Source organism: Mizuhopecten yessoensis, unplaced genomic scaffold (genome assembly GCF_002113885.1).
Source record: "Mizuhopecten yessoensis strain PY_sf001 unplaced genomic scaffold, ASM211388v2 scaffold9963, whole genome shotgun sequence".
NCBI classification, from domain to species: domain Eukaryota; kingdom Metazoa; phylum Mollusca; class Bivalvia; order Pectinida; family Pectinidae; genus Mizuhopecten; species Mizuhopecten yessoensis.
Window position 1 is genome coordinate 251,055 of NW_018408310.1, and position 25,956 is coordinate 277,010.

At 34.6% G+C, this 25,956-nt stretch overlaps 1 protein-coding gene across 3 annotated transcripts; it reads right to left on the reverse strand.

Annotated features, from left to right (window-relative positions):
• Positions 1–1,369: 1,369 nt before the first annotated feature.
• Positions 1,370–25,956, reverse strand: LOC110459076 (ferric-chelate reductase 1-like). 3 transcript variants are annotated; one of them, XM_021511153.1, is made up of 17 exons: positions 25,772–25,956; positions 18,298–18,348; positions 10,054–10,257; positions 9,566–9,658; positions 8,609–8,765; positions 8,144–8,256; positions 7,537–7,734; positions 7,236–7,331; positions 6,691–6,844; positions 6,354–6,467; positions 5,945–6,060; positions 5,676–5,765; positions 4,937–5,020; positions 4,362–4,461; positions 2,762–2,905; positions 2,346–2,419; positions 1,370–1,838 (listed from the first exon to the last, which is right to left on the reverse strand). In XM_021511153.1, exons 2-17 carry the CDS (start codon positions 18,343–18,345, stop codon positions 1,734–1,736), a joined length of 1,890 nt encoding a protein of 629 aa, XP_021366828.1. In that variant the 5' UTR covers positions 18,346–18,348; positions 25,772–25,956; the 3' UTR covers positions 1,370–1,733. The 3 variants fall into 3 exon arrangements, with proteins under 3 accessions (XP_021366828.1, XP_021366827.1, XP_021366826.1); XM_021511152.1 differs by having other exon boundaries at positions 18,298–18,356; positions 25,772–25,955; XM_021511151.1 differs by having other exon boundaries at positions 18,298–18,367; positions 25,772–25,955.

Genomic DNA, 25,956 nt, shown 5'->3' on the forward strand with positions numbered 1-25,956 from the left:
TTCTTTTGTAAGATTTTTCGTATATATAGTTTATGTGGTTAGACCAATTAACCATGCTTTAAAAAAAAGTGTTGATGATTAGAATCATTAATAATTGGTGATTCATCAATTATAGGTTATGATGCAGTGTCTAAGAGTCAACCCGCCTCGAGGAGAGCAGGGCTACAATTTTATCTGGATTTAAGATAATTCCCTATTTTCTAGCCCAGATTGGAAATTTTCTTTAGATCGTCATTTTGTACATTAGCACATTCTTGCCTGTCTCCCTCAATAAGACCTTATAAGGAGGTATCGTCAGCAAATAGTTTGACGTTTGAGGTCAATTCATCACCAATATCATTAATATATAATAAAAACAAAAAATGAACCATGGACTGAACCTTGATGTACCCCTGCCTGTAAGGTTTTCCAGTTAGAGTTATACCAATCTTTGACCACTCTCTTTCATGAAGGTATGATGTCAACCATTCTAACATATTATTTCATATACCATATATTTTTAAGTTTACAGATTAGACTGTCATGCCAAACTCTGTCAAAGACATATACTATATACTGCTTTCATTTTGCATCGTGTTATTTTCGCATTACGTGGGGAAAAAAATCGAGCAGTGTTAAACTGCTTGTTTCGAGATTATTAGGTATTTAATGCTTTCACTCGACTTGTAAAATTTGCAAACTCGAAATACGTGAAATAAAACAGTAATCTTGATTGTTTTAGACATTCTTCATACAATAACAACTTAATATATATAATAATAATGCAGAACATGTGTTTTGCTTGAAAGTGAATAATTCTGCTTTGACATGCAAAATTTTAAGGAAACGTTTTTGAAACGGAGCAACGAAATATATCAACATAATTGTATTTCCGGCAGAAGACCGAATTGTCTGGATCTGATTCAAGTATACATTCGCCCTAGCTTTGTTTACGAGAAAAAGTATAATCTTTTTCTGCTTTCAACTCATTCCACAAACCACAGGACAGTTGGAATACAGTCTCAGAAAGTCTGGAAGCTTGTCTGACAGATATCAGTATCTGGATGAACGCACCAACATGCTCAAGCCTAATCAGGAAAAGACGGAACTAATCGTCTTTTCCCCAAAGTGTCAGCAAACTATGGCTCTCCAGCTCAAGGTTGGTGCCAGAACTATTATCCATATGTTGTAAAGCGCCTTAGAGTAATTTTACAAATCATATAGGGCGCTATATAAATGTTGTATATTATTATTATTATTATTGTACCACCTTTTTTTAAGAACTTTTTTGTTTTCTGTAATGTGAATTATTAGAATATGTTCATAGCGTTCATCTTCGAAAAAGTATCCGAACACTCCTATGTAAGTTTAAACACAAAGAACAAGTATTGTGTGTATATTTTTATTACTAAAACAATGGTTGTGTTTCTAAAGGAAATAAATATTTATATCACAGACGATGTAAGTACGATGTCAATACATCTACATGTTTTGTCACAAATAGTAATCGAGTTCACAGCTACTTCACAAAAGCACACATATTTCTGCTTAATTACACATAATCCTTAATTTTCCATGACGGTATGAACGCCGGGTACACTGATTCAATTTATAAAATCTTCATGTTTATATAATCACGAAATAAAAACTTGACTAAAACAAGTGTTAATGTATACATGATATGTGTTTGTTGACAACCTGATGATTTTATAAAAATTTGTATCAACGCACATAGTTCAAATGACCCGCTGCGTTCAATCCTCCGATTCTTTCAGTATCAGAACAATCAAGGCAACAGCAAAACAAAACATTGACAACATCTGTATTCCAAATATTACTTTCGCAAATGGTGCCCCCTCCTGAAAGATAAAAGATAAATCGATAACATCTATAAAAATAAATTGATTTTGACAGGTTTCATATCAGCAATGCTTCGTAACTAATATTTACAGTTCTGGTATCAAGTCATATACCTTTTATCTGTATGGAATTATTTCTCTTTCAAATAGTATTTATATGTTCTGCTATCATTTAACATTCATTAACTTAAACTATTTTCACTTTTACGATGTTGAATTTGTCTTATTCATTCATATTTTGACATTTAAATCTTTTGATATTATCCGTAATTTTGTTTTGTTTTTGTTTTCTTGGTATTGAAATTTGGATGTGTTTTGATACGAAATAAGGTTTAAAGAAATGAAGAAATAAAGTATTTAGGACTGATCAATATAAAATAAAATGTTTGTGAAACAAAAAAGAATATTTGGATAAGGTTCGTACATTTTTTTTTTATTAGTGATTAAAACTAACTTTAAACAGATTTTTCGTTTTTGAGACATCGTCTGTTGTTGGATCTTACTAACCTCTTCGCCGGTTGATGGAGGTGCATCGGGCGCCACGTCCCCCTGTTGTTTTAGCTCAACTTCTAGTGTTCTGCCTAAATATGAAATTGCACCGATATCATCTCCCTATCGCTTACACAAAGAAATGTTTTCTTTTATCATTGTTAACGATTTAACTCACTATCAGGTGAAAAAGAGTAGAAGAAAGTTTGTACATACAGTGACAGGCCATTTCTATTTTTTTGTATAACTTCATGTTTTGCTCAACATATTAGGAAACAATGCATGAGTCATTTCTTTTTTCAAAGATGATGATTTCAATTAGGACATAGAAAGCATGCCTATATTAATACTCACTCTTTAAACTTCACTATTTGCTTAACCCCTTTTTTATGAATTACATTTTTAGTTACACTGTTTCAGTTAGCATTACAAACCTTTTCTGTTCTTCCGGATGCGTAGATATATTTCTAGGACTATATCCAGGAACACGAACACACATATGTAGGATATTGATATGTATCTTGCACTTGGTGGAACATTGGACTTATCCAAATACGTAGCAAATACAATTGTCACTGCTGCAAAATACAATTTAAAACAACATGATCATTTAACTAACATTCATTGTGCATGAACGAAAACATAGTTTATTTCAAAAGGAAATATTTACATTTGCATGGCATTGTCACTATATAGCCTCTTTGAAAGCTGTGTCGTTGATGGGACTTTGATTACCATGCAGCACAAGACACAATTCTTAGCTTATTAATACAACACTGACCGGAACTACAATATCCAATGTAATTAAACATGACGGCTGCTGAAATATCGCTGGGCATGGTGAGACTTGACAATGTCATTGTAAACGTATGTGCAAAAGAAAAAAAATGAATAAAAAATATTTTTATTACAACAAAAACAAGACTAAGGTCTGCAATATCGTACAAAATGGACATTGGTTGAAATCACCAACGCCGGCATTGGAAACAATTTTAACGCTCATGCAATTTATCAGAAATATCGTCTGGTACACTGCACTGATCAACAGGGGTTCGTTACAAATGTCTGAAATACACATATTCTATAGACCTACTGAAACATATGTTACAGACCTACTGATATGAGTCACAGCACACATAAACATTTCAGAAATTTGTAACGAACCCCTGTGCTCCGTCGCAAGATCACTCACTTCATTAGATATCAGTTTCACGCGTCTCGCAGCCAGGGTTTTCTCAGTTTCTGATCACGACATGTTCAATAATGAGGCTGTTATATAATCTACTGACTGTAGTCAGATTCGCATACAATCAACAAATAAATCCACGTCTGGAATCTTCACAAAATGAGCAAAGAGAAAATTTAGAATTAACTTCCAAAAATAACTTCCTCGTGGAGGTCAAGGTCGGATTTACGGTGTTCACTGTATTTATTCATGCGCGAAATTTGTTGCGGGGAAAAATCGGAACAATTTAAAATCAAACTTTCAGCTCAGATTTCTATTGATAAACTTAAAACACCCTATAGATATAGCATACGTAATTGTATTGATAATGAATTGTGGATTAAAATTGAAGTGTTTGTTAAAATTTCAAAGTACTACTTTGTTTGCCAATCAGCACGCGGCAATACGCTGTTCAATTTATTGAACGAAATTGTGTGGACTGTCGATAAGGCGGGCATTTTTAATTTTAAATATAAATAATCAGTTTAAAAGAACATAAGAGGCAGAGAAAACGTAAATTATGTTGTTTGCTTTGAAAGCTGTGTCATTCAAATCGATCATAAATACCATAAAAATCAGTTCAATGCTTAAACAATCACATTAAAAATATATGAATGCATTATTAACTGTGTTTTTAAATAAGCAAACGGCCTAAAGAAATACTTATAATTATTAACTGTAGTGAACTTTTTTTTCTATTTCTAAGAACGTGCCAGCAGCCTTTTCTAAAATATATTTGCTTTTACAACTATAGGCAATCATTTCATTGTATAGTTACCATTGGCTGTGATAAATATGTGAAAACTTACCTGCTAGGACATGTGCGCTAGTGCCGATAAACCAATGATAAAAGTTAAAGATGGGTCGCTTCTTGTGATCCGGTGCACATCTAAGGAGCGCTATGATTGGCTGCAAAATGAAGTAATGAATAACAGAACAATAACTTGTTTATACCATCGAAATTAAAGATATAGTAAAAAGCCTAATACACTGAAAGCCTAGCTCATCACGGTTCCAAGCTTTCGGGCTTAGCCCTTCCTCAGGGATTAAATGTCACCGGACCTCTATGTCACATCAATCTTGACAAACATGATGAGTAACTATGAAAAGAGTGACTTTAAAGTTTGGTAATATTATTGCGTTCCCTATAGAAACATATGTTTATAGACAATAAGTCTTATTAGAATTATTTTTAACATATCATATGATAACTGATTATAGAAAACCACATGATGTGTTATATATATCAACGTTCGAAACCTAACCTGATAATAAGTGATTGTTAATGGAATTGACCTGTGCATGATAAATCCAGGAATTATAATTTACTGAATGTTTTTAAACAAACTTACTATTTAAATATGTTGATGTATAGTGTACTTACATTCATCACTGTGAGCGACATGACGATAATACCAAGAATGGGATGGTATTTGGCAAAAGAATGGCTCTCATCAGAAACAGTCACCTGCCAGGTAAATTGTTAAGTTTTGTTCATTTCATAGACATAAAAGGTTGTCAAAAATCCAATTATTTCTAATAGTTATTGTCTTATAATGGTTGAAAATAGCAACAAACACAAATACATATCGCAATGTAAATTTAATGTTATACTGTTAATTTCCTATGTAAAATTCAAAATACAAATGATAATATGAATTCTATATATATCATTTACTTATCGCACTAGAACCTTATACCGGAAAATGGCAACTCTGTAAAAAAAACTTTTTTCGAAAAGTTATCTTTATATAAGATCGATGATGGAAAAAAAGAATTCCGTTTATCAAGCCACCATTTTATCAGGCTCTTTTACTCTCAAGTCAATGATTTCCGTGACAAGTTTCATTTCCTTATCAGGAATTTCTTTTTAGATTAACCCAACATTAGTAAATGCTTATACATAGATTTAATAGGCAGGAGTAGACGTGTTACTTTGCTCAGAAGAGTGGTCCCAGAAAGGTTTGTCGAATACCTGAACCAGGTAACATGATAATTGCACTACTCATTGGTAGACAGGAACACAACTCCTCTCGTTATATATACATTTGCTTAGACTCAATACGTACAGTGTAATCGAACGAATGGTAATTAATGGCGTTTCTTTGTTTGATGATACTTACGTTGTCGGCATATCCATCGACTTCCACAAATATGATGACAAAGGCTATTGCAGTGAACAGGAATACTGTCATCATACACAGTCTGTGAATCTACAACAGAAGGAACAATCTATATGGTGAATATAACAGTAAAGACAGGACATGTTCTTTATTCGTGTTTTCCAATATAAGAAATCAAAGTTCATCAACGGTACAATCATGATAAGTTGGTGTATACTTAACACTTAATGAACATTTTATTATCAATTTAACGTTATCGAAGAGCATACCTGAAACCAGACTTTCTGTCCTAAAACAGTAGAGTTTGGCCACATCGTCTTGAGATATCGTGCGACAAAGATACCGATACTGGAGAACAAAACCCAGGCTACAACCATGAGCGAACCTGAAGCAAGATATATACATTTTTCTAAACATTCAGTATAGCCTGACCAAGCACATGAACACCAACCCCCCTCACAGACACACACCACACACCACACCCCCCGCGATGTTGCCCCTGTCGTGGTGTACCCGATAAATCCAGCAAATTTTGTTAAAAAGTTGAATAAATTCATAATATGATTGTATTTGGGTAGTTTTGTGAAAAATGGGGACTAAGAATACGGCTTTGCGTTACTCTTATTCGTGAAACAACATATCAACATTGGCGCGGATACATAGAGGGTTGATGCGTACCGTGAATCTGTACAAGGATGTATGCCTGGTTTACTCCTCTCTGCAGATCAGTTGACATAAAATCAACAGTTCCCACGCTAACAATCGGGTTCTGTGAATGCCGTTGTAAATTTCCTTAAAAAAATAATAATAGAATAATAAGATAGAGTATAATTTATTGTCAAAATATATATATTGATATAATATAAGGTAAAGTTCCAACATTTTTGGTTCATTCACTAATGGATGCTGTCTTTATGTATACGTAAGTACCATCGGTAAGAAAAAACATTTTTCTGTTCAACACTACAACGTACATAGAAATACGTGTGTATCTTATGAATGGAATTTACCATACCAGAAGCAAACGGTCCATATGCGAAGAAAAGACGCCACTTTTGTCGGATATCGAAGAAAGATGATTGTCCAGTTATATTGGTCATCCGTGTAAACTTGCAGTTCAGAACAGAGTTGACCATGCTGCCAGACACTGATGACAGACCAAGGTCAACCTACAATGTCACAAGGTCATTTTCATTTATCAGGATTTTTTGTTAAGAAATGCATTCCTCACCTTTGCCTTGTGCTTCAATGTTATTTACAGACGACAATTTTTAATATTTTAACAAGGGCCGAGTGATTATTTTACTGATTGGATGACTTATTGATCAAGTCATATACGACCCATTTATTTAAAAGATATAAACAAAGAAAAGGCAGCAAAACGAGAAAAAACGATATATGTAGGTTCTCCATCGTATAGGCAATTAACAACTGGCAATTGGTTTCAGCAAATAAATTCTGATTGTATGACTCCTGAATAAGCTGAGATTTTTTTCCGAAAGGAAATCATTCCTGACATAGAATATGTCACTTTATAAGAAATGTGTATTGTGTACGTACTGGTGTTAGTGATCCATAACTTTTTTTCGTGTTGTATCCGGACTGGGCAGACACAACGCCGCCGGAACTGACGCAGGCTACGATGCTGTCTGAACCCTGAACAAAATTTTACATTTATATACCATATGTGTTATATTCAACTATCCCGTGCAAACGCCTCTAATTGATTAGAAAAAGTGGGGTCAATTACACATTTGAAGCTTTAAAAACAATTAACAAGATTAAAACCTTGTCAGAAATGTTTGGGTATAAACTTCCAAGAGTTTACATGAATATGATTAAAAGATTCAGTGTTTCGTACCATCTTCTTGTCGGCTGAGAATCCTATAGCAACCCAGTTATTCGACCCTGCTGAGACGTCAGCAGATATCTCGAATTCAATGTTCTGGTCGTCAATGGTCACCCATGTAACCAAGAAAGAACAACCCGAGACCTTGCAGTCTGGGAAGCAACCCTTCGTTACTCCACATGCAGGATCAAATGTAACCGAACCCGATGGCTGTTAAAGAAAAATTAAACGTTTATGGTAGAAAAACAATCAGCGTCTGTTTCGAGCAAACAGTAAACTAAAATCTTGCCAAAGTTATCACTTCATATCGAAAAATTGTAGCCTTTATGGAAATGCAGGGTATTTGCTTCTTCCAATGACAACTGTATAACGCTACAAAGTATATGAACGACTTATTGTAGTATATTAAGTATATCTATACAGAACTAATACATTTATTTAACTTATTTTACTATGTAAGTATACAGTTCAGTATTAAAAATATGATTCAGTGTAAAAGAAATAGTAAATATACACAATACAAACCTGTCATTTAGATATCTTATACGATCTAATATGAAGTAATATATGTATTACATATTGATCAACTGTTTTATCTTATGCACCACCTTAAGCTCACCGGTTCTGTTGTAGGTGTATTAGGCGTGGTCAACACTGGAGTGGACTGTGTCACATTGAGGAAATCAAAAGTATTTGTAGTAACGTATCGAATACTATGGTATGTCGGGGTACCTAAAAGTAGAATTGACGAGCACACACAGTTGTACGTTTGTTACATTTCAAACAATCAAGAATGACAAATATATTAACAAAAACCATATGTAGAAACTCGACAACAAGAATCTTGAAATAGAAACAAAACTAGAGGCATTTGTTATTCTTCTAATTTTATTTCAAAGAAAGACTTAAAACAGGATGAGAGGGGACTCTAAATTATATATCAAGCTTGTATGGTCGTTCTAAATTCAGCCTTAACAACGATATATAAATATATACTTATAGGTTGAAAGGTATTTCATATTTGGATTGAATGTCGGTTACCATTCGTTTCAGAGCTAACTAAATGTACTAAGGAAACATATACCTGCAGTGATAGAGCCTTTTGCGTGAAGAAGATGTAAAGGTTGGTCAAGATCAAATACTTGAGCCTCGTTCTGGGTTGCGTTTTTAATTCTATCAAACGAGCAGACGACCACGGTTCCAATGCGATTTACAGCCGTGTTCTGTAGACCATAGTTATTCTGTAACACAGTCAATACTTTTAATTATAGAACAGCCCAGATATATCAGGATCTATGTATGCATGAATGTGAGGGAATATTAGATGTGTTGTGTTTGATGGTCTCCCCACAGCTAGTTGGATGTGAGAGGGAACAACAATACAGGCTCCACCTACATGGCATGTGCATTAATCAGACACGGTTACACCAATACACCCACCACAATCCCTAAAACACCCGTGTTTATTGTTCTATTTCCTTCTTTCTCTCTCTCTTTGCTCTTATTGTATATACCGTTTCTGCCATTCTTTTCTTGGTATCGATTTCGAATTACGAATTCGGCATTAAATGTTGACGTTGTTCCTTTTTTTCATTATTTACCTTGTGCCCGGAACCTATGTCCTCCGGTATTCTTAGTATTAATCTATTTCCGTTTTGCAAAAGAAATATTTGAAGGACTGTACACCACTATTGGTAATGGTAAAGCTTATTGCAAGGTTATAGGTTCGATCCACAAAGCAGCAGAATGTGCAGTGTGCATTGGTATGACTCTATAAATTATATGTTGGAAATTTGGAGACATAACTAGCATAATATTTATACACCTTCTCATTCATTACCTCTACACATAAAGAGATTTTTTGGGTATCCTGATAGTGTGGAATATATGTCAGTCATGCTTTGCGCAGAATGTTAGAGTAATTATCTTTGGACTAGATACGGCGCTATATTAACGTAGTATGGTAAATATAATTGATATACTGTGAATTGAGGAATTGCAGCATCCATTCTTTATCACATTAACATACAAATGTTCGTACCGATAACGTTCTGTACGCGTACCCGACTGTATGTCCCATTTCTATCGACGTGGCTCCACCTTCCATTCTACACATCACCACGCTGGAATCGCCCTGAAATATAATACATTACATAACAATGAAAACGTGTTCTCCTCATAATATCACACATTACATAACAATGAAAACGTGTTCTCCTCGTAATATAACACATTACATAACAATGAAAACGTGTTCTCCTCATAATATAACACATTACGTAACAATGAAAACGTGTTCTCCTCATAATATAACACATTACATAACGATGAAAACGTGTTCTCCTCATAATATAACACATTACTTAACAATGAAAACGTGTTCTCCTCATAATATAACAAAGTAAGTGCTTGACAATATACATTGATGGAGGCTTATACAGTATTTAATATCAAAACGATCATGATAAAAGGTTTAATTAGTAACAGTTTATAGTATGGCAATGTACCGATAGTAAGCCTATATCTTACCATATGTGTGTCCTTTGAGTATGCTAGTGCTACCCACTGGTCGTCACCGGCAGATATTTCAAACGTCATCACAAACCGGAGGTACTCTCCGGCCTCTTCCCAACTGACAAAGAAGTCTGTACATCCACTGACGGGACAAGCTTCTGGGTAACAGCCCTTGGTCATCCCGCACTCCGGATCAGGAAGGATTGCTCCATTAGTCTCCTGTTAGCAATTGTGAGAAAATTCTTCAAAATATTCCAGGATTTGTAGATTTTAGCATGTTGTAGATCAAGGCATATTCGACGCGTTATATTTTCGACCTTAAAACATGATTGAAATATTCCATGTGTAACAAGTAATCTAACTCAGTACACCTAGGCAGATATCCCGGTTACAGACCCTGGACCGTTTTTCTTTACCAAAAGTGCGTTCCGTTTCCGTTCCGTTTCCGTTGCATTTGCGTTTAAACGGACAAGAAAAACGGTCCAGGGTCTGTAACTATTCTCGGTCGAAATAAACATGTATAAAGGTAAGAAGAATATTGAAAATACGACCATTTGGAGCAGATTCTGACCTAAATTATTTGAATCCATTAAAAAGCATGCCTCTACACATCTGAAATAGTTGTTATATAGTTATATCTATAGTTTCAGTGGAAATCAGTTATCAAACATAACTCTATGTCAAATAAACAGAACCTGATTTTTTCAATTACATGTGTAGTTGATTCAGGTACAATTCCCCCAAAGCAAATTATGTGGCCTCAATTTGGCGGGATCATCGTCTTATCCTGAGTTTATCAACAAATGATACACCGTCATGACGATTTTGTAGATTCGTTAAGGCAATCCAAATTTGTAAATTTGAACGTTATTGAAGGACTATTACATCAAAGAATGAGTATTTTCCTACTTTTAAATTATTATTTAACCCAGTACAGATTTTAAATGTCTCACAAAGTTCGACCTAATATAATTTCAGAACTGTTGACTATTTTTCGTGGGGCCAAAATTTCGTGCTTTTATCTAAAATAAGTATTTCTTCAGTACACGAGTTCATGGATTACTAAAATCCACGAAACTAAAAGCACATCTTCAGGAATTTAAACAGTTCATTGAAATATTGTCAATCGTATTAAAATCGTAAACCATACCCGAGATTCTAGAAATAAACATGCAATATATTTCTATTTATATTAATTACATGTCTAGCAATGCCTCGTCTAATTGTTTTATAAATTTAGCTGGCAGTATATCACTTAGAATGAAAACATCTGCAAGTCAAACCTGTTATGAACGAAAATAATTACCTCGCGAAAACTAGTGATTCCACAGAAGCTGCCATGAAAAGTGCAAATTACAGAGAGATTCCTATCTCAAGATATGACTATTATTCATTATGTCCTGTTCTAGTGCTACTATTGATTATTTTCGGGCAGAGAATATTGTTTGCTTTATTGTTCTTAAAGATAATATTTTAAAATAGTTATATATGATTAATTATCACGACGTATACAAGGTTGCTTACAAGTCCGTATATCCGATATCACAAGTACCATGGCTATGTACTTAATACATCCAACAGGATGTAGGTTAAAACTTGATAGGCAGGGGCAAGCCGTATTATCAAGATTAGATGCGTAAACAGGAAGTTATTAATACAACAGGTTAAACAGGGTTAAGCTAAGGAAGTTTTAAAAATAATTATTTAGTCCTTGTCTTTTGTCATAAATCAATTAATGTATTTCAGGTATTACTTCAAATATTTTGAGAAAGAATATAAGGGATACTGGTGTAAACAAAACACATGCTGGGTGTTGATGTTTTGATGAAACCACGAATTAGATCAAAATAAGATATATAATAAATAACCTTTAGTGATTCGAAAATGTTACGGTACACAATCATGGAAAGACTTGATAATAGCTTGGATAATGATATCCTCTATCTTTTAAATATAATTACGTGTATTGTTGAAAATACTCATTTTGTAAATAAAACAAAATTTGTGCCTTTTATAAAGGGCGAAAAATGACAAACGTTCAACGGAGGAACACTGAGGGGACTAAACGACAGATGTTGGCTAATACATTTGGTGATGTCAATACTTATTATACATTCAGTCTATAACACATTTAACAGATAAAATTGTCACTCATTCATAAATACAGACGGTTTAAAAGAACGTCATTATAATACTCATCAAAATGTTTGTGGAGAGGGTCGTCATTGATTACAGACTGTTTGTTTATGTCTGAACTCGTTCTCAGTACAGGTGTACCGATGTACTTTACTTTAGACTTGACGTTATTTGGTGTCGACAGCAATGGTTCCTGGTGTGTGACGACCATAACAACTGCAAAATACGTGCAGTCACGGGTGGGTGCCACGCGCAATTATATTTATGTAAACATACACATTTGCAGACTGTTTGTTTATGTCTGAAATCGTTCACAGTACAGGTGTATTGATGTACTTTACTTTAGACTCGACGTTATTTGGTGTCGACAGCAATGGTTCCGGGTGTGTGACGACCATAACAACTGCAAAATACGTGCAGTCACGGGTGGGTGCCACATGCAATTATATTTATGTAAACATACACATTTGTTCTGAACGCCCACTGCGCCCTACCAATGTACTTTAGACTTCATTAATAACAGACTGTTTTTTTATGTCTAAAATCGTTCTCAGTACAGGTGTATCGATGAACTTTACTTAAGACTTGACGTTATTTTGTGTTGGCAGCAGTGGTACCGGATGTGTTACGACCATAACAACTGCACAATAGTGGAGTCATTGGTGAGTGCTTTGTGTCTATACACGTGCACTGAACGCCTAGATGGCCGTCTGTCGAATCAGTCCCAAAGGTAAACATGCACAACCACAGACCAAGGGGAACCTAAATATCAAATTTGAGAAAGATTCTTCAAGTAATTTCTGAGAAAAAGCGCCTTCAAACTTTTACTCTTAAAATTCAAGATGGCGCCTATCGGCCATCTTGGTTATGTGATCAGTCACAAAAAAATATATGCATAAGTAGGGCCCATAGGAAACCTTCACATGAAATTTGTGAAAGATCCCTCCAGTACTTTCTGATAAATAGCGCTAACAAACTTTAATTCTCAAATTAAAGATGGCTGGCTGTCGGCCATCTTGGTTTTGTGATCAGTCACAAAAAATGATATGCATAACTAGGGACCATGGGCAAACTTCATGTGAAATTTGAGAAAAGATCCCTCCAGTACTTTCTGATATATAAATAGCGCTAACAAGAATTATTTAGGGACGGACGGAATGACGGACGGAGGGACGGTCGGACCACGGACCACGGACCACGAACGCAGGGTGATTTGAATAGTCCACCATCTGATGATGGTGGGCTAAAAATGTTCGATCCTGTCATATATTTGAGATAATGGTACTACAAATAGCATACAAAAACACAGCACAAAAATTCCAAATAACATTCCACCTATACGTTGTGGATTAAATAATGCAATCACGTTTCCTCTCCGTCAGCATCAATGTCTGATATACATTTTCAAGATTGTATGAAATAAGACTATTTGATTATCAATCTCGTTTCTTTTTCGTTCAACTTTTGTACTAAATGTTATGTACTTCACTGTGTATTGTTTAAGATGTTAGAAACCAGTCTATTCTTAATTGTAACAGTTGTTGGTAGCAGTGACCTGTGCGATATATGCACATGGACTTTTGGTCTAAGTCTGCCAATATCTGTCTATGATAGTGTATATATGTGCTGAAATTGATGTATTTGTACATGTACTTGTATGTGTGTGTAAGTGTGTATGAGGTGTGTGAGATGTTTCCTTCATGAGTTACTTCCCCTTAGCCTTGTGTTAATACGAATCATTTCTAACATGTCTAAAATATTATGTCTCATTGTTTATTCCACTTTGGCCATTTGGCGGAGAGAATTTACATAGGCTTTGCCTGTTATTCTATCCAATTGACTATGCAATCTTATCAATAAAATTTGATGAAATGAAAAACAAAACAAAAGCCTCGTTCACCTGTTGGCGTCTTGTCGTCTCCAAAACAAGCAAACTCTTTATAAAATAGGTAAGTGCGAAACTACATGACGGGATTATAACACTAGCATGTGTTTATACATGTCTCATTCCGCGTTTGTTTTGGTGTTTATATGTATGGTATTATCATAACTTAGGTATTACAAGCCACCAGTCAGGCTGTTACGTGTATATGACGACATGGATGAATGCAATGACCGCTGTGTTTATTTCCGGCTCATTGACCATGTAAATGTCTGTACAGTGTGTGCCCTATTATGATATATATTATGAAATTGAGAAAATACAGTTTATATCAACGCGTCTGTTCAATTCTCAGTAATGCACTCATTCTCAACAACGTTATGATAAGCTCGACAAATTTTCTTTCATACAATTAGTATTAACATAGGCCCGTTCTATTACACACTTCGCACTCTATGTTGATCTGATAACCTCGATTTTTTTCTAAATATTACACTTTTTTTCATTTCAACAGATTTTATTGACGTGGTGTTATGGTCGATTGGATCGAATAACAGGCAAGCCTATATACATTCTTTCCATAGGTGGCTAGAGTATTACAAGAATATTATAGAAATTTAGCTAAATATGTTATATAGAACGATAAAGTAATTTAAGGGAGGTATCTTACTTTTGATTACTTACAATACAACATAGGACACCGACACACACCGACACACACACACCGACACACACACACACAAACAAAACATAAATATAGCTATTAATCATCATAAGTGCACGTGTACACATGAGTTACTATATAACATTAGATACAGTTAGGTAGATAGACCAAAAGTCAATTTGCAAGTACTGCACAGGTCATCACCACCTAAACTGTGTATTAATTTATTTATATGTAACTATTTAATCTACTTTTTAATATACAGAATTAACCCGATATGTACAATTATCAAAAGTATAAGTAAAACTTTATGTAGAGGAGCACAAAATAAATAAGTGAAAACTTATATTTATTACATAATCAATTAAATTCACAGCTATGTTCAACTGTTTCCATAGAAAATTACAGTTTTTGTCAATGTAATGGCTTTCTAGATCTTGTAAAAGTCAAAACGTTTGGATTTTCCTATAAAGTAATGTATATCACTAAGCACTAGTCTGTTTGTATTACCTTCACACCTAGGACAGCCATGTAAAATAATGTCAATACCGATATGGTTATGGTCAAAGGCATGTATTACTAATAAATGCGGTATAAATTATAATTAATGTTTTTCGATTTTCTCTAGTTTTTATGTAACGAAGAATGTTGAGTCTGTTGTAAGCTTTTTCATATATGTTCTGAATATGTTGTTTCCATGATGCATCATCTTTAAGGGTAAGTCCTAAGTGTGTATGTGATGTAGTGTCTGTAATTTGGCTGTTTTGAAAAGTTATAGTGGGGTGATTTGTGTTATGTTTCCTTGAAAATATGACTGATTTAGTTTTATTAGGGTTAAATTGTATGTCCCATGTGTTTGCCCATTCATTCATGTTAGTAAGGTCAGTTGTTAGTGCTTGTGCTGCTTGAGCTGGGTCTTCTTCTATAATTACATAAAGGGAGGTGTCGTCTGCAAAAAGCTTGATATTAGTAGAAACATTTTCGGTGATATCATAGATGAAAAGAAGAGAGAGAAGTGGGCCAAGGACAGATCCTTGAGGTACCCCTGCATTAATATTCTTGAATTGAGAAAGATAACCCTCAGTACTAACTCTTTGCATTCTGTCTGTAAGATAATGTTGGAAACCAGATGAGTAAATTTCAATCAACACCATATTTTTTTAGTTTATGTAGAAGACCTTGGGGCCACACACGGTCAAAAGCTTTACTGATGTGACAAAATATAAACCTTAACTCCTTTCCCTGGTCCATATTACTAACAATTTCATTATATATGAACAATAATTGATTTACTGTAGAATCAACTGGTGTAAATCCTGACTGATTCTTAGTTATAATAGAATTTTCAACTAGGTAATTATAAAGATATTTGATTTTTTTTTCATTAATTTACTAAAACAAGAAGTTATTGAGATAGGTCTATAGTTTAAAACATCATTGGTTGAACCGTTTCCTTTGTAAATAGCATTAATATTTGCTTGTTTCCAACTATTTGGTATAGTCCCTGATTCTAAAGATTTGTTAAATAATAGTGTGAGGGGTAATCTCAGAGAGGAACTTAGCTTTTTAACAATTTTAGGGATAACACTATCAGGACCTGGTGGTTTATTAACACTAAGACTATTAATTTGGTCAGAGACATCATGTTGAGTGACATGGATATTTGTCAGTGAAAATGGGGTGAAATGTTGTGCTGTTTGAGGGAGTTTAAGGTCAGGTGATGATGTAGAGATATTAGTAAATTGACTGTTTGGGATTTAAGCTTTATCAATTGGATGGTGAATGACCTGATGGTTAGAAATTCAAAGGGTGTGTGTGTGTGGGGGGGGGGGGGGGGGGGGGGGGGGGGGGGGGGTGTAGAGGAGGATTTGTTAGAAAAGTTAGTGATAGATTTTGCTATCTTCCTCCATTTGTCTGGAGGGACCATACTATCATTTAATGAATTTTCAAGGTTTTTTTTATGTAATTTGCCTTTGCTTCCTGAATCAGGTCAATAGGTTCATTTCTAAGAATACGAAATATGTGCCAATAATGAGGAGTATTATTTATTTAAGCCTTTTTGTGTATTCTGTTTCTCTGTCTCATCTTAAGTCTAATGGTGTTGTTCACCCATGGTTTATCATTTGGGCGTACTGTTATCACTTTTGTGGGAATAAAAATGTTGACCTAATCCGTTAAACAATTAATTATAGAAGCTTTAAATAGCTCAGTGTCCTGATTCAATGAAAAATTTAATCAATCAACATTAAAAAGAGCATTATTCATACTTTCAAAATCAGCTTCATCATATTTCAGAATGGTCTTTTTATATCTCACTTGGTTAAATATGTTAAAAGGAATTTAGGCATGAACTGATGAGTGGTCACTACAGAATGGTGGTGATACATAGGTACTTTTAATTATGTTTCTGTTATAAGAAAATATAATATCAATGGATGTAGCACTGTCAGGTGTTATTCGTGTAGGTTCATTAATAAAACTAGATAGATTATATTTGATAAGGAGTCTTGATAAGTGATCATTTAATGGCAAGTTTAACATACAACATTAATATCACCTGTAAGTACAACATCCATAGAGGTATCAGTAGCTCTAGTTAATGTATCATCAAGTTTGTTCCAGCAGTCAATGTTACTGTCTGGTCTATACAAACAACTAAGGAGAAATTTATGATTATTAATTAAAACCTCTGACCAAAGTAGCTCTACATCATCACTTTGTCAGTCAGTTCTTCTTTTCATAATAACAGTGTTTTTTTAATATGCTATAGCCCCACCCCTGGACCAGTAGTTCTATCTTTTCTGTGAGGAGTAGGAGTAAAGGAGTGTAATTGAATGTCAGTGTTGCCTATCAATAGATATAAATGTGATTCAGTCATGTATACTGTATATCATTACTTTCAAGTTCAGTTTCAATTAAGGAAGTTTTGTTTCTAAGGGATCGTACATTAAGGTGAACGATATTAAGATTGTGTAACGGTCCAGGATTACTTTCAACGTCAAAACAGAGGCTTATAATAATAAAGTGTGAAACTAAAAAGAATGATAAGTTATCAAAACATGAAGACGATAAATTTTATAGACAATCAGAGTATTAGAAACCATTGTATATATTCTTAAAATCAAATACGATTAAGTTTTGAAATAACCACCGGCGATCCACCATAATTTGGATAGAGTTACCCATCATAAAATTGGAATAAATGAACGTTTTGGCAGGATAGGTCGATCATCCAGCAACACAGGACTACATGGGGGGGGGGGGTATATGAGAACCAGTTGAACATAGTTGTGAGATACTGTGACAAAAAACTACACACGGATAATATAAACAAACACAGACTCACACACATTTTGGAGGAAAACGGAAGTGACCATATTATATTAGCAGGAGCTGACCGTTCTACGTCCACTCAGTTCAGCCACCGGAAGCTAACGAACGAACGAGCTAGTACACTTCATTCTATTAATAGCTTAACGTGAATTGCAATAACCTGTAAACCCAATGAATAAATTCATAGTAAAAAAAACAATGTAGCTCTGTTGATTGAATTAAATATATATATATATATTCATACCTGTAACGGGACTACTGCCATGACCACCGCGAGGATTACCGGCCACATCGTCTGTAATACTGAAACACAACTGACGGAAAATCAAATCACATATCTTTTTTTCTTATCTATACGGCTACTTTACGTGCAGATTAACAACACGAACTTGTGTGTCATGTTGACGTCATTTTCTATTGATAAGCCATCCGTAAGAAACATTACACATGATGCTACTTTAAACACCACTGTAATACAAAAATCAATATCTTCACACACCGGGCTAGCTGATTTGGTAAACAGCTGTTGGTAGCTAATACCCGCCATGTATGTTTAAAGGACTTTATTCTTACCACATGATGTAATGAAATACATAAGTTCTGGAAAGTAATAATTCCTGGATGTTCTATTGCTCTGAAATGTATCACGTTTGAAGTCAATGTCTTAACACGCATGTCTAGCTTTGACTAAAACTGATAAAACCAGTATACTACACAAGAATCGATTAGGTGTTATATATTGAAGCACATTTCATTGTTAAGTTAATGGGTGTGAAAGGAGCATCCTCCCTTCCCATCTATGATGTTAACATCTCGCTGTTGATCAGATATTCACAGACTTCGCTGTAATTATCTCATTGTAAATATTCTATTTCCTCATGATATATGTATATCGCCTTTTTAGTATACCATGTCAATAATATGGTTTTCTCTTTTAATAACTGACCACTACATGGATTTGATCTGGATTTGCATGACGGATATTGTGGGTGGAAACCGCGAACCCTTCCAAAACACTTGGTCATATAGAAATTTTAATTGTGTAAATCATTCTTTTGTTAATAATTTGCTCCAGTTTCGTCGATTTGAGTGTGAAATATGATATTATTTTTTACACATCATTGTTTAATACTTTTCCTCAACTAATGGTGTATCAAAATGTACGTTCAAACTTTATGATTTCAAATTACTTCGAAAAAAGCGGTCAAGCATGTGAACATGATATAACATAATGAGACCGGCAAAATATCGGTCGGATTACCAGACAATCTTAAGGCTAGTCAATCACACATTATGAAAGTAAGCTTAAGTGAACACCCCTAAGTCAACTGATTCAGTACTTTAAAATTATGAAAAGTAATTTGAACATCATTGTTGTAGCCATGGCAACATAAAAAAACTATGTAGAATATGTTCCATAATTTTATCGTTTCAATGTTTAAAAAAATAAAAATATATTGATCCAAAGCTGAAGATAATATATTCGGAGGTGCGTCCTGAATCTCATTCACTGGAAACTTATTCCAGATAATAGTCATCGCATTACCAGCATTGTATGCATATACTTGCGAAAAATAGCACCTTTTTGACGTCATGTCTACTGTTTTAAATGCAACGGAGCAATAGTATGACGTCATATCCATTGTTTTAAATATGACTTCATCGTTGGTGATAGTGCACAAGGCGAAGAGTAATACACGAAAATAAACATGGACATATTCACTAAAAAACACGGAGGCCATATCATTAACAAAACATAACGTAATTGTATGTACAGGATAAAAAACTCTTGAGCTGACTGTTTATTGTCAAATGACCAAGAACAATCTTTGCTCAAACTCAAGTTTCCTGATTTATGTTTGCGTTTACTGACTTTAAGATTGCAAGGAAATAAATAACAAATTGTGGGTTGTTGAGTTGATCAGCCCATGGTATAACAATGTAGGAGGAGACTGTAAATTACAGGAAAAGGGGTCAAGATATCGTGAAGGTGAAATTCAATCCTATAGGTTAAATGAAACACAGCAATGCAATAAAATTTGACAATTTCAGTCGTTTCAGTATAAGAAAGGAACCTTAAGAATACTTGAATCGAAAAATACTTACATCTCTGTGAGAATACCTCAGTGAATAGATTTCTACGTTTATATCGAAGTTAAAAAAGAATATGACTGAAACATTGTTTTCTGATTCGTTATGCTTTCTTTTTGCCTGTCGAAGTGTGTCGTTATATTGTATTTTAATATCATTTTTGTTTCATTATGTCGTCGAAATGATGGTTTTATGTATTTCTTTATTTTGTGTTCGTTTAGATTATTTGTTTGGCGCTATTTCGTTCTTGTTTACTTCTTAATTTTGTGTTTTTGCATTTGTTATTTCAAGTGTTATCGCTTTGTTGTTACGATTTTCAACGGAGAAATAAAATTACACAAAAAAATACCATATTCTATATAGAGAATAATACATGCCTTTTTCCATATCACACCCAGTATCAACCCGAGACTGCAATATCAGCCCAAGGGCCGAAGGCCCGAGAGCTGATATTAGTCGAGGGTTGATACTTGGTGTGCTATGGAAAAAGTCATGTTTTATTCTGTTTATTACATACTTACTTATAAAAGCTACTATCTTATAATACAATTTTCTTTTGAAATATTGAAAAACGAAAAATCAACCCAAAAGGGGTGTGATACGGGTTTTGCGGGCTGATACGGGTTTTGGGGTGTGATACGGCGGGGGCTGATACGGCTTTTGGGGTGTGATACGGCGAGGGCTGATATGGGTAAGAGCAATTATGTCGAATCGCATATACAAAAAACCCGTATTTTTTAGTAAGTATGTAATAAATAGAATTAAACGTAAAAGTATCCGCCTCATTTTTCAAGATGGCTACTTTAGTGAGAAACCATCATGTTGCAGACGTAAGGCCAAATAACGGGAAATAATTCATATCACTTCATCAGGCATCACGGATGTCGGTAAAAACATCATAAAAACCCCACAAAATTTAATGAAGTCTTACATAATTGTTTGCAAAATTAAACATTATGTGTGCATACAACCATCTTGCAATCTTTTAGTGGGTTAACAATACTGATATGACTTCAGTGGTATCTTGTTTTAAACGAAATCTAACAATGAATGGAATGTTGTAGGCTCAATGCTGTCCGTTGACAATGTCCTACGGAGTACAGACAAACGTTGTAAACTGTTGGTGTGTTTACGTCTGTACTTGAAAAATCACAAAACAGAGCAGAACAAACTTCGGAAGCTCCAACGACTGTTTCTGGTGTCTTGCTTGCGTAAATTGATCGTATTCTTAATATCAAGTGGTAGTAAGGAGAGCTTGAGGGAGGGAATTTTGAGAGAGACATTGTTAATGGAGAGGTCGATGAGGGAGTGGTTGCTGAGTAAGGGAATGTTTGGGGAGAAAATGTTTAGGGAGCGGTTAATGAGGGAGAGAGTATTGAGGGAGTAGATGTTGAGGGATTGGTTGTTAATAAAGAGGTTATTGAAGGAGAGAATGTTAAGAGGTTTTGTGGGAGATATTGTTGAGGGAGGTTGCTTGTTTTGTTGGAGAGGTTACTAGGGGAGAGGTGGTTGAGGGAGAAATTGTTGTTGAAAATTTGTTGAGGGAAAGGTTTCTAAGGGAAACGTTGTTGAAGGAGAGGTCGTTTGAAGGAGGGGTTGTTTATTGGGAGTTTGTGGAGTAAAAGTTTGTTTGAAGGAAAGTTTTTCGACATTCGAAAATGAATCCATAGTAGTCTCACATATTATCTATTTCTTAATTCTATATATGGTTAAAAGTGGTCACAATCGACTTTCGATGTGACAATTTCTAAAAAGCAGGACAACTATTTTCGAAGGCGGGCGGTAGCTAAACATAAGACATTTTTCATTTTGAGGCAGACCTACCACGGAAACAGAGACAGACACGAGACTAGTAAAATCAGGGAACATCTCAAAATTAGTTTTCATTTCATCTGTATTAAGGATTTCTGTCCCCTGCTTGCGACAAAACATTAAAGAACGGTCTTTTAGTGCTCCTTACCTACATTAACATCCCCTGGTTTTCATTACATGTACAACTGATAAACTTCTCTTTGCTGATCTCACCTTACTGGGTGGGTTTTTTTAGATTTTTTTTTAATTACGGTTTATACTGAACACAAAGACTCGGTGCATGCTAGAGTTGATCGCAGTAGTATAGAAATCCGAAAATTCACTCCCCTTAAATGATCCCTAGAACAGTATTCTAAGAATAGCATAAAAATGATTTTGCGAAGTTTGTGGATGTTAAAATTAATCCACAAATGTATATGTGATCCCTGTCACTTTGGTAAAATATAAACTTCTTTCAACTAAATATGTTGGCTCGGGGAATTTCTTTTAACTCAATATGCGTCAAAAAATACAACAGACGTCCCGGGTGAGATCCTTAACGGATATATTGAAATATCAACTACCACGGTCACATACCTGCCGCATTGAGCCACGAAAAAGACCATAACGACTGTGGTTACCGGTTACATAATTTCTTATCTGTATCTCCATATGATGTTACCTGTTCGCTTACCTGTAGTCACGTGCGTGCGTGTGTACACACTCTGACATACCCTATACGCTTCGTTCCATATAAAGTTATTTTTAAATTGACCCCTATATTTACTTGTCTAGGTCTCTGTCTCCTTGCTCCGTGCTAGGTCTACCACAAAATGAGAAAGGTCTATTAGTACCTTATGTCTGTCTGCTAAACACACCGTCTATAATAAAGCATATGTTATATGACAGTATCTCAAAACCATTTTAAGAATGATGACATACAAATGTCACAACGGACAGGAATTCGAAAATATTACTTAATAACATGTTGCATAGGTGTTTAAGTGTGTGCTCTTGTTCAGCTTCATCAACGCATTAAGTTCACTGTGCCAATGGTTGAAGTATAATTCCAACTAACAGGAACCAAAGAGAGACCTTTACGTATTCCTTTTTTCGGAGCTTCATCAAATTATACCGCGTTACATATCAATAGCTGCTATTGCTTTAATACGTCAATACAATCGATAATCACTCAGACATGTGTCTAACGGTAGAGAGATAACGGAATGAGATAACAATCAGTGAAATCTGACAAAAAATAATGCCGCAATAAAGAGCGGAGATCAATATATATAACACACAGATAATTCTGACAGCATGTCATAACAGGGGAGGCTAGTCATGGTATATAGAACATATAGAAAATCTGACAGCGGGTCCCTAAAGGGGACGAAGATCATGATATAGAACATATAGAAAATCTGACAGCGGATCCCTAAAGGGGACGTAGATCATGATATAGAACACATAGAAAATCTGACAGCGGATCCCTAAAGGGAACGTAGGTCATTTTTTTACACAAACAATGTAGGTTCGATTAAACGTACACGGGTACGTATAGCGGGTCCCTAAAGGGGGCGCTGGTCATGATGTAGAACATAGAGACAGTTATTATAGCGGGTAAAGGGGGCGACGGTCATGATATAGAACACAAAGACAGTTATTATAGCGGGTAAAGGGGGTGCTGGTCATGATATAGAACACAGGGACAGTTATTATAGCGGTAAAGGGGGCGCTGGTCATGATATAGAACACAGAGACAGTTATTATAGCTGGTAAAGGGGGCGATGGTCATGAAATAGAACACATGTACAGTGACAGTTCTTATAGCGGGTCCCTAAAGGGGACACTGGTCATGATATAGAACATGTAGCCAACTCTCCAATATTGCACAGTGTCCTCAATATAGAACAAAAGTCACGATATCAGACAAGTAAAGCTTTCACTCACGGATCCAGAAAACATAACAAATGAAGCGTATTAGATTTATAGGAAAAATAATTCAGTACATGTCATCAGGACAATAGTAATTTAAGACTGGTTCCTGTTGCCATGTAACAGGAGATATATTATTCATAGCTTAGTCATGATATCATGTTGTGTGCATATATTGTTCAACTGCACCTGCAATTATATCTGGAAAGGCGTCAAGTTAATCATTTAAATCTAAAAACACAAAAAAAAATAAAAAAAAATAATATAAACTTAGAGAATTCAGTAATAAAGTATATGGTAATTGACGTATTTTAATAAATATGTTAATATTTCGATTGGTTGCCTTTTAATTTGTTTGTTATATTATTGTAAATACAAAATAAAACATAAATAATATGGTTATTTGTGTTTTTATATTTTGCGAATAAGATCACTTCGTATAGATGTCAAATTTATGTACATACTTGGCAGTTAATTGATATCGATGGTGCATAGCTACATGTAGAGGCTAAAATCGGTAATGATAATGTAATACACCCATAATCTATATATCTATATATATAACTATCTAAATAGTTTAAACATATTTTATTGACAACATATTGACAAAGGGATTAGTCGGTAAGTTTTTCCAACTTATCAATTGACTTTTCTTCTATCTAAATAATATAAAATTGCGAAGTAAGTTATCAATGCTTTGGTGAATAACAAAAATGTTCAAACTTAAATACAATGTACTGACATTTTTTAAAGCCGTATTTTAATATAATTAATGAATATTTCCATTTTGTTTCTTTATATAGTTCCATCTTACCACGATATCCTATATGAGTAGTCGACGTCCTCAGTCCAGGAAATCAGTATTGTTATGGTTCATTCCAGTCATATGAATTTGATTTATTCATAACGTTTAACACGATTTTAACCAGAGATAAAATATATAATATATATCGTTTAATTGACTATGATAACCGCATTGTATTGGTAATAATAGTTATAGACTAGTTTAATAAAGTTTAACAAATTAATGAACCAATTAATTAACTAATGGATACATAGTTTTATGTTACATGTTTTGTGGTACATAACACACACCATGTGGGTGTTGTTATTACTATATTCAACGGTAAACTTAACTGACGAAGGAAGCCTTTTTTTTACTCGTGTTCTGTCCGGGTCTCGAACCCATGATCCCCGACACCAAATCGCCTAGCCGAGAATCATTCGTACATCCGAACGTCATATAGACTTTCTCGGCTAGACGAATGGTGTCGGAGACTTTCTTTAATAGTGCTTCTATGTTACATTTCCAATTATAAACAGCACCATGTATCATACACACTAGTGTGTATCGTTCCGAAGGTTTAACATATGAGCTTTCCATTTTAATTGTACAGTGTCATATATATTTATAAACTACATAAGTTCCGTTTTTATGTGAAATTAAGAAAAGCAAAGCTTATAAATATCGCTTTATCAAACCTATGTTCAACGAAACATGGAGGAGATTTCCATATATAATGATAAACAAAATAAGTGTCAATTCTAACGCATGCTTAGAACTATCCATAAAAAATCCATGTCACTATAAAATCCCAGAATTAACAAGCAATACAAATCACTGTAGTTTATAACGCACTTTTTACAAATAAAATATTACATTATTCAATTCACTTCGTAACCGATAGGAGGGAAAACATGTTTTCATGCCTGAGTAATAAAATTATAACTGACCAAGTAGATTTTAGGTTGGCTCAATAAGGGCGTTATATAACAAGATAACACCATTCCTATAGTGTCAACATGTCAGCCCTTCTAATCGGTGATGACAGAATACTGAATCATCAACAAAACCGAAAAGCTCGGCAATCATGAAAAGTTCTTTGAATGAAAATAGTTACCTTATATTCCTTTAGTTTAGAATCATTCCTCTACAAATGGCCAAACGGTCAGTGTGTGTCAAATATCCTGCTGGGCCGTCCAGTTTATCAGGTCATAACTTCTTATGAATGGGCGGTACCACTACTCCGTAACCCTGGTATGTGGAGTGTTCTACAGATAACACATGTTATCTACACTAGGCTTC

Excerpts from the sequence above, each read along its gene's own strand:
- LOC110459076 (XM_021511153.1), bottom strand. The coding sequence starts at position 18,345 with ATGTGGCCGGTAATCCTCGCGGTGGTCATGGCAGTAGTCCCGTTACAG. Across the intron at positions 8,257-8,608 it reads AAAAGGCTCTATCACTGCAG|GTACCCCGACATACCATAGT; the intron begins GTATATGTTTCC and ends TTCTACTTTTAG. Across the intron at positions 5,021-5,675 it reads TCGATGGATATGCCGACAAC|GTGACTGTTTCTGATGAGAG; the intron begins GTAAGTATCATC and ends TTTACCTGGCAG.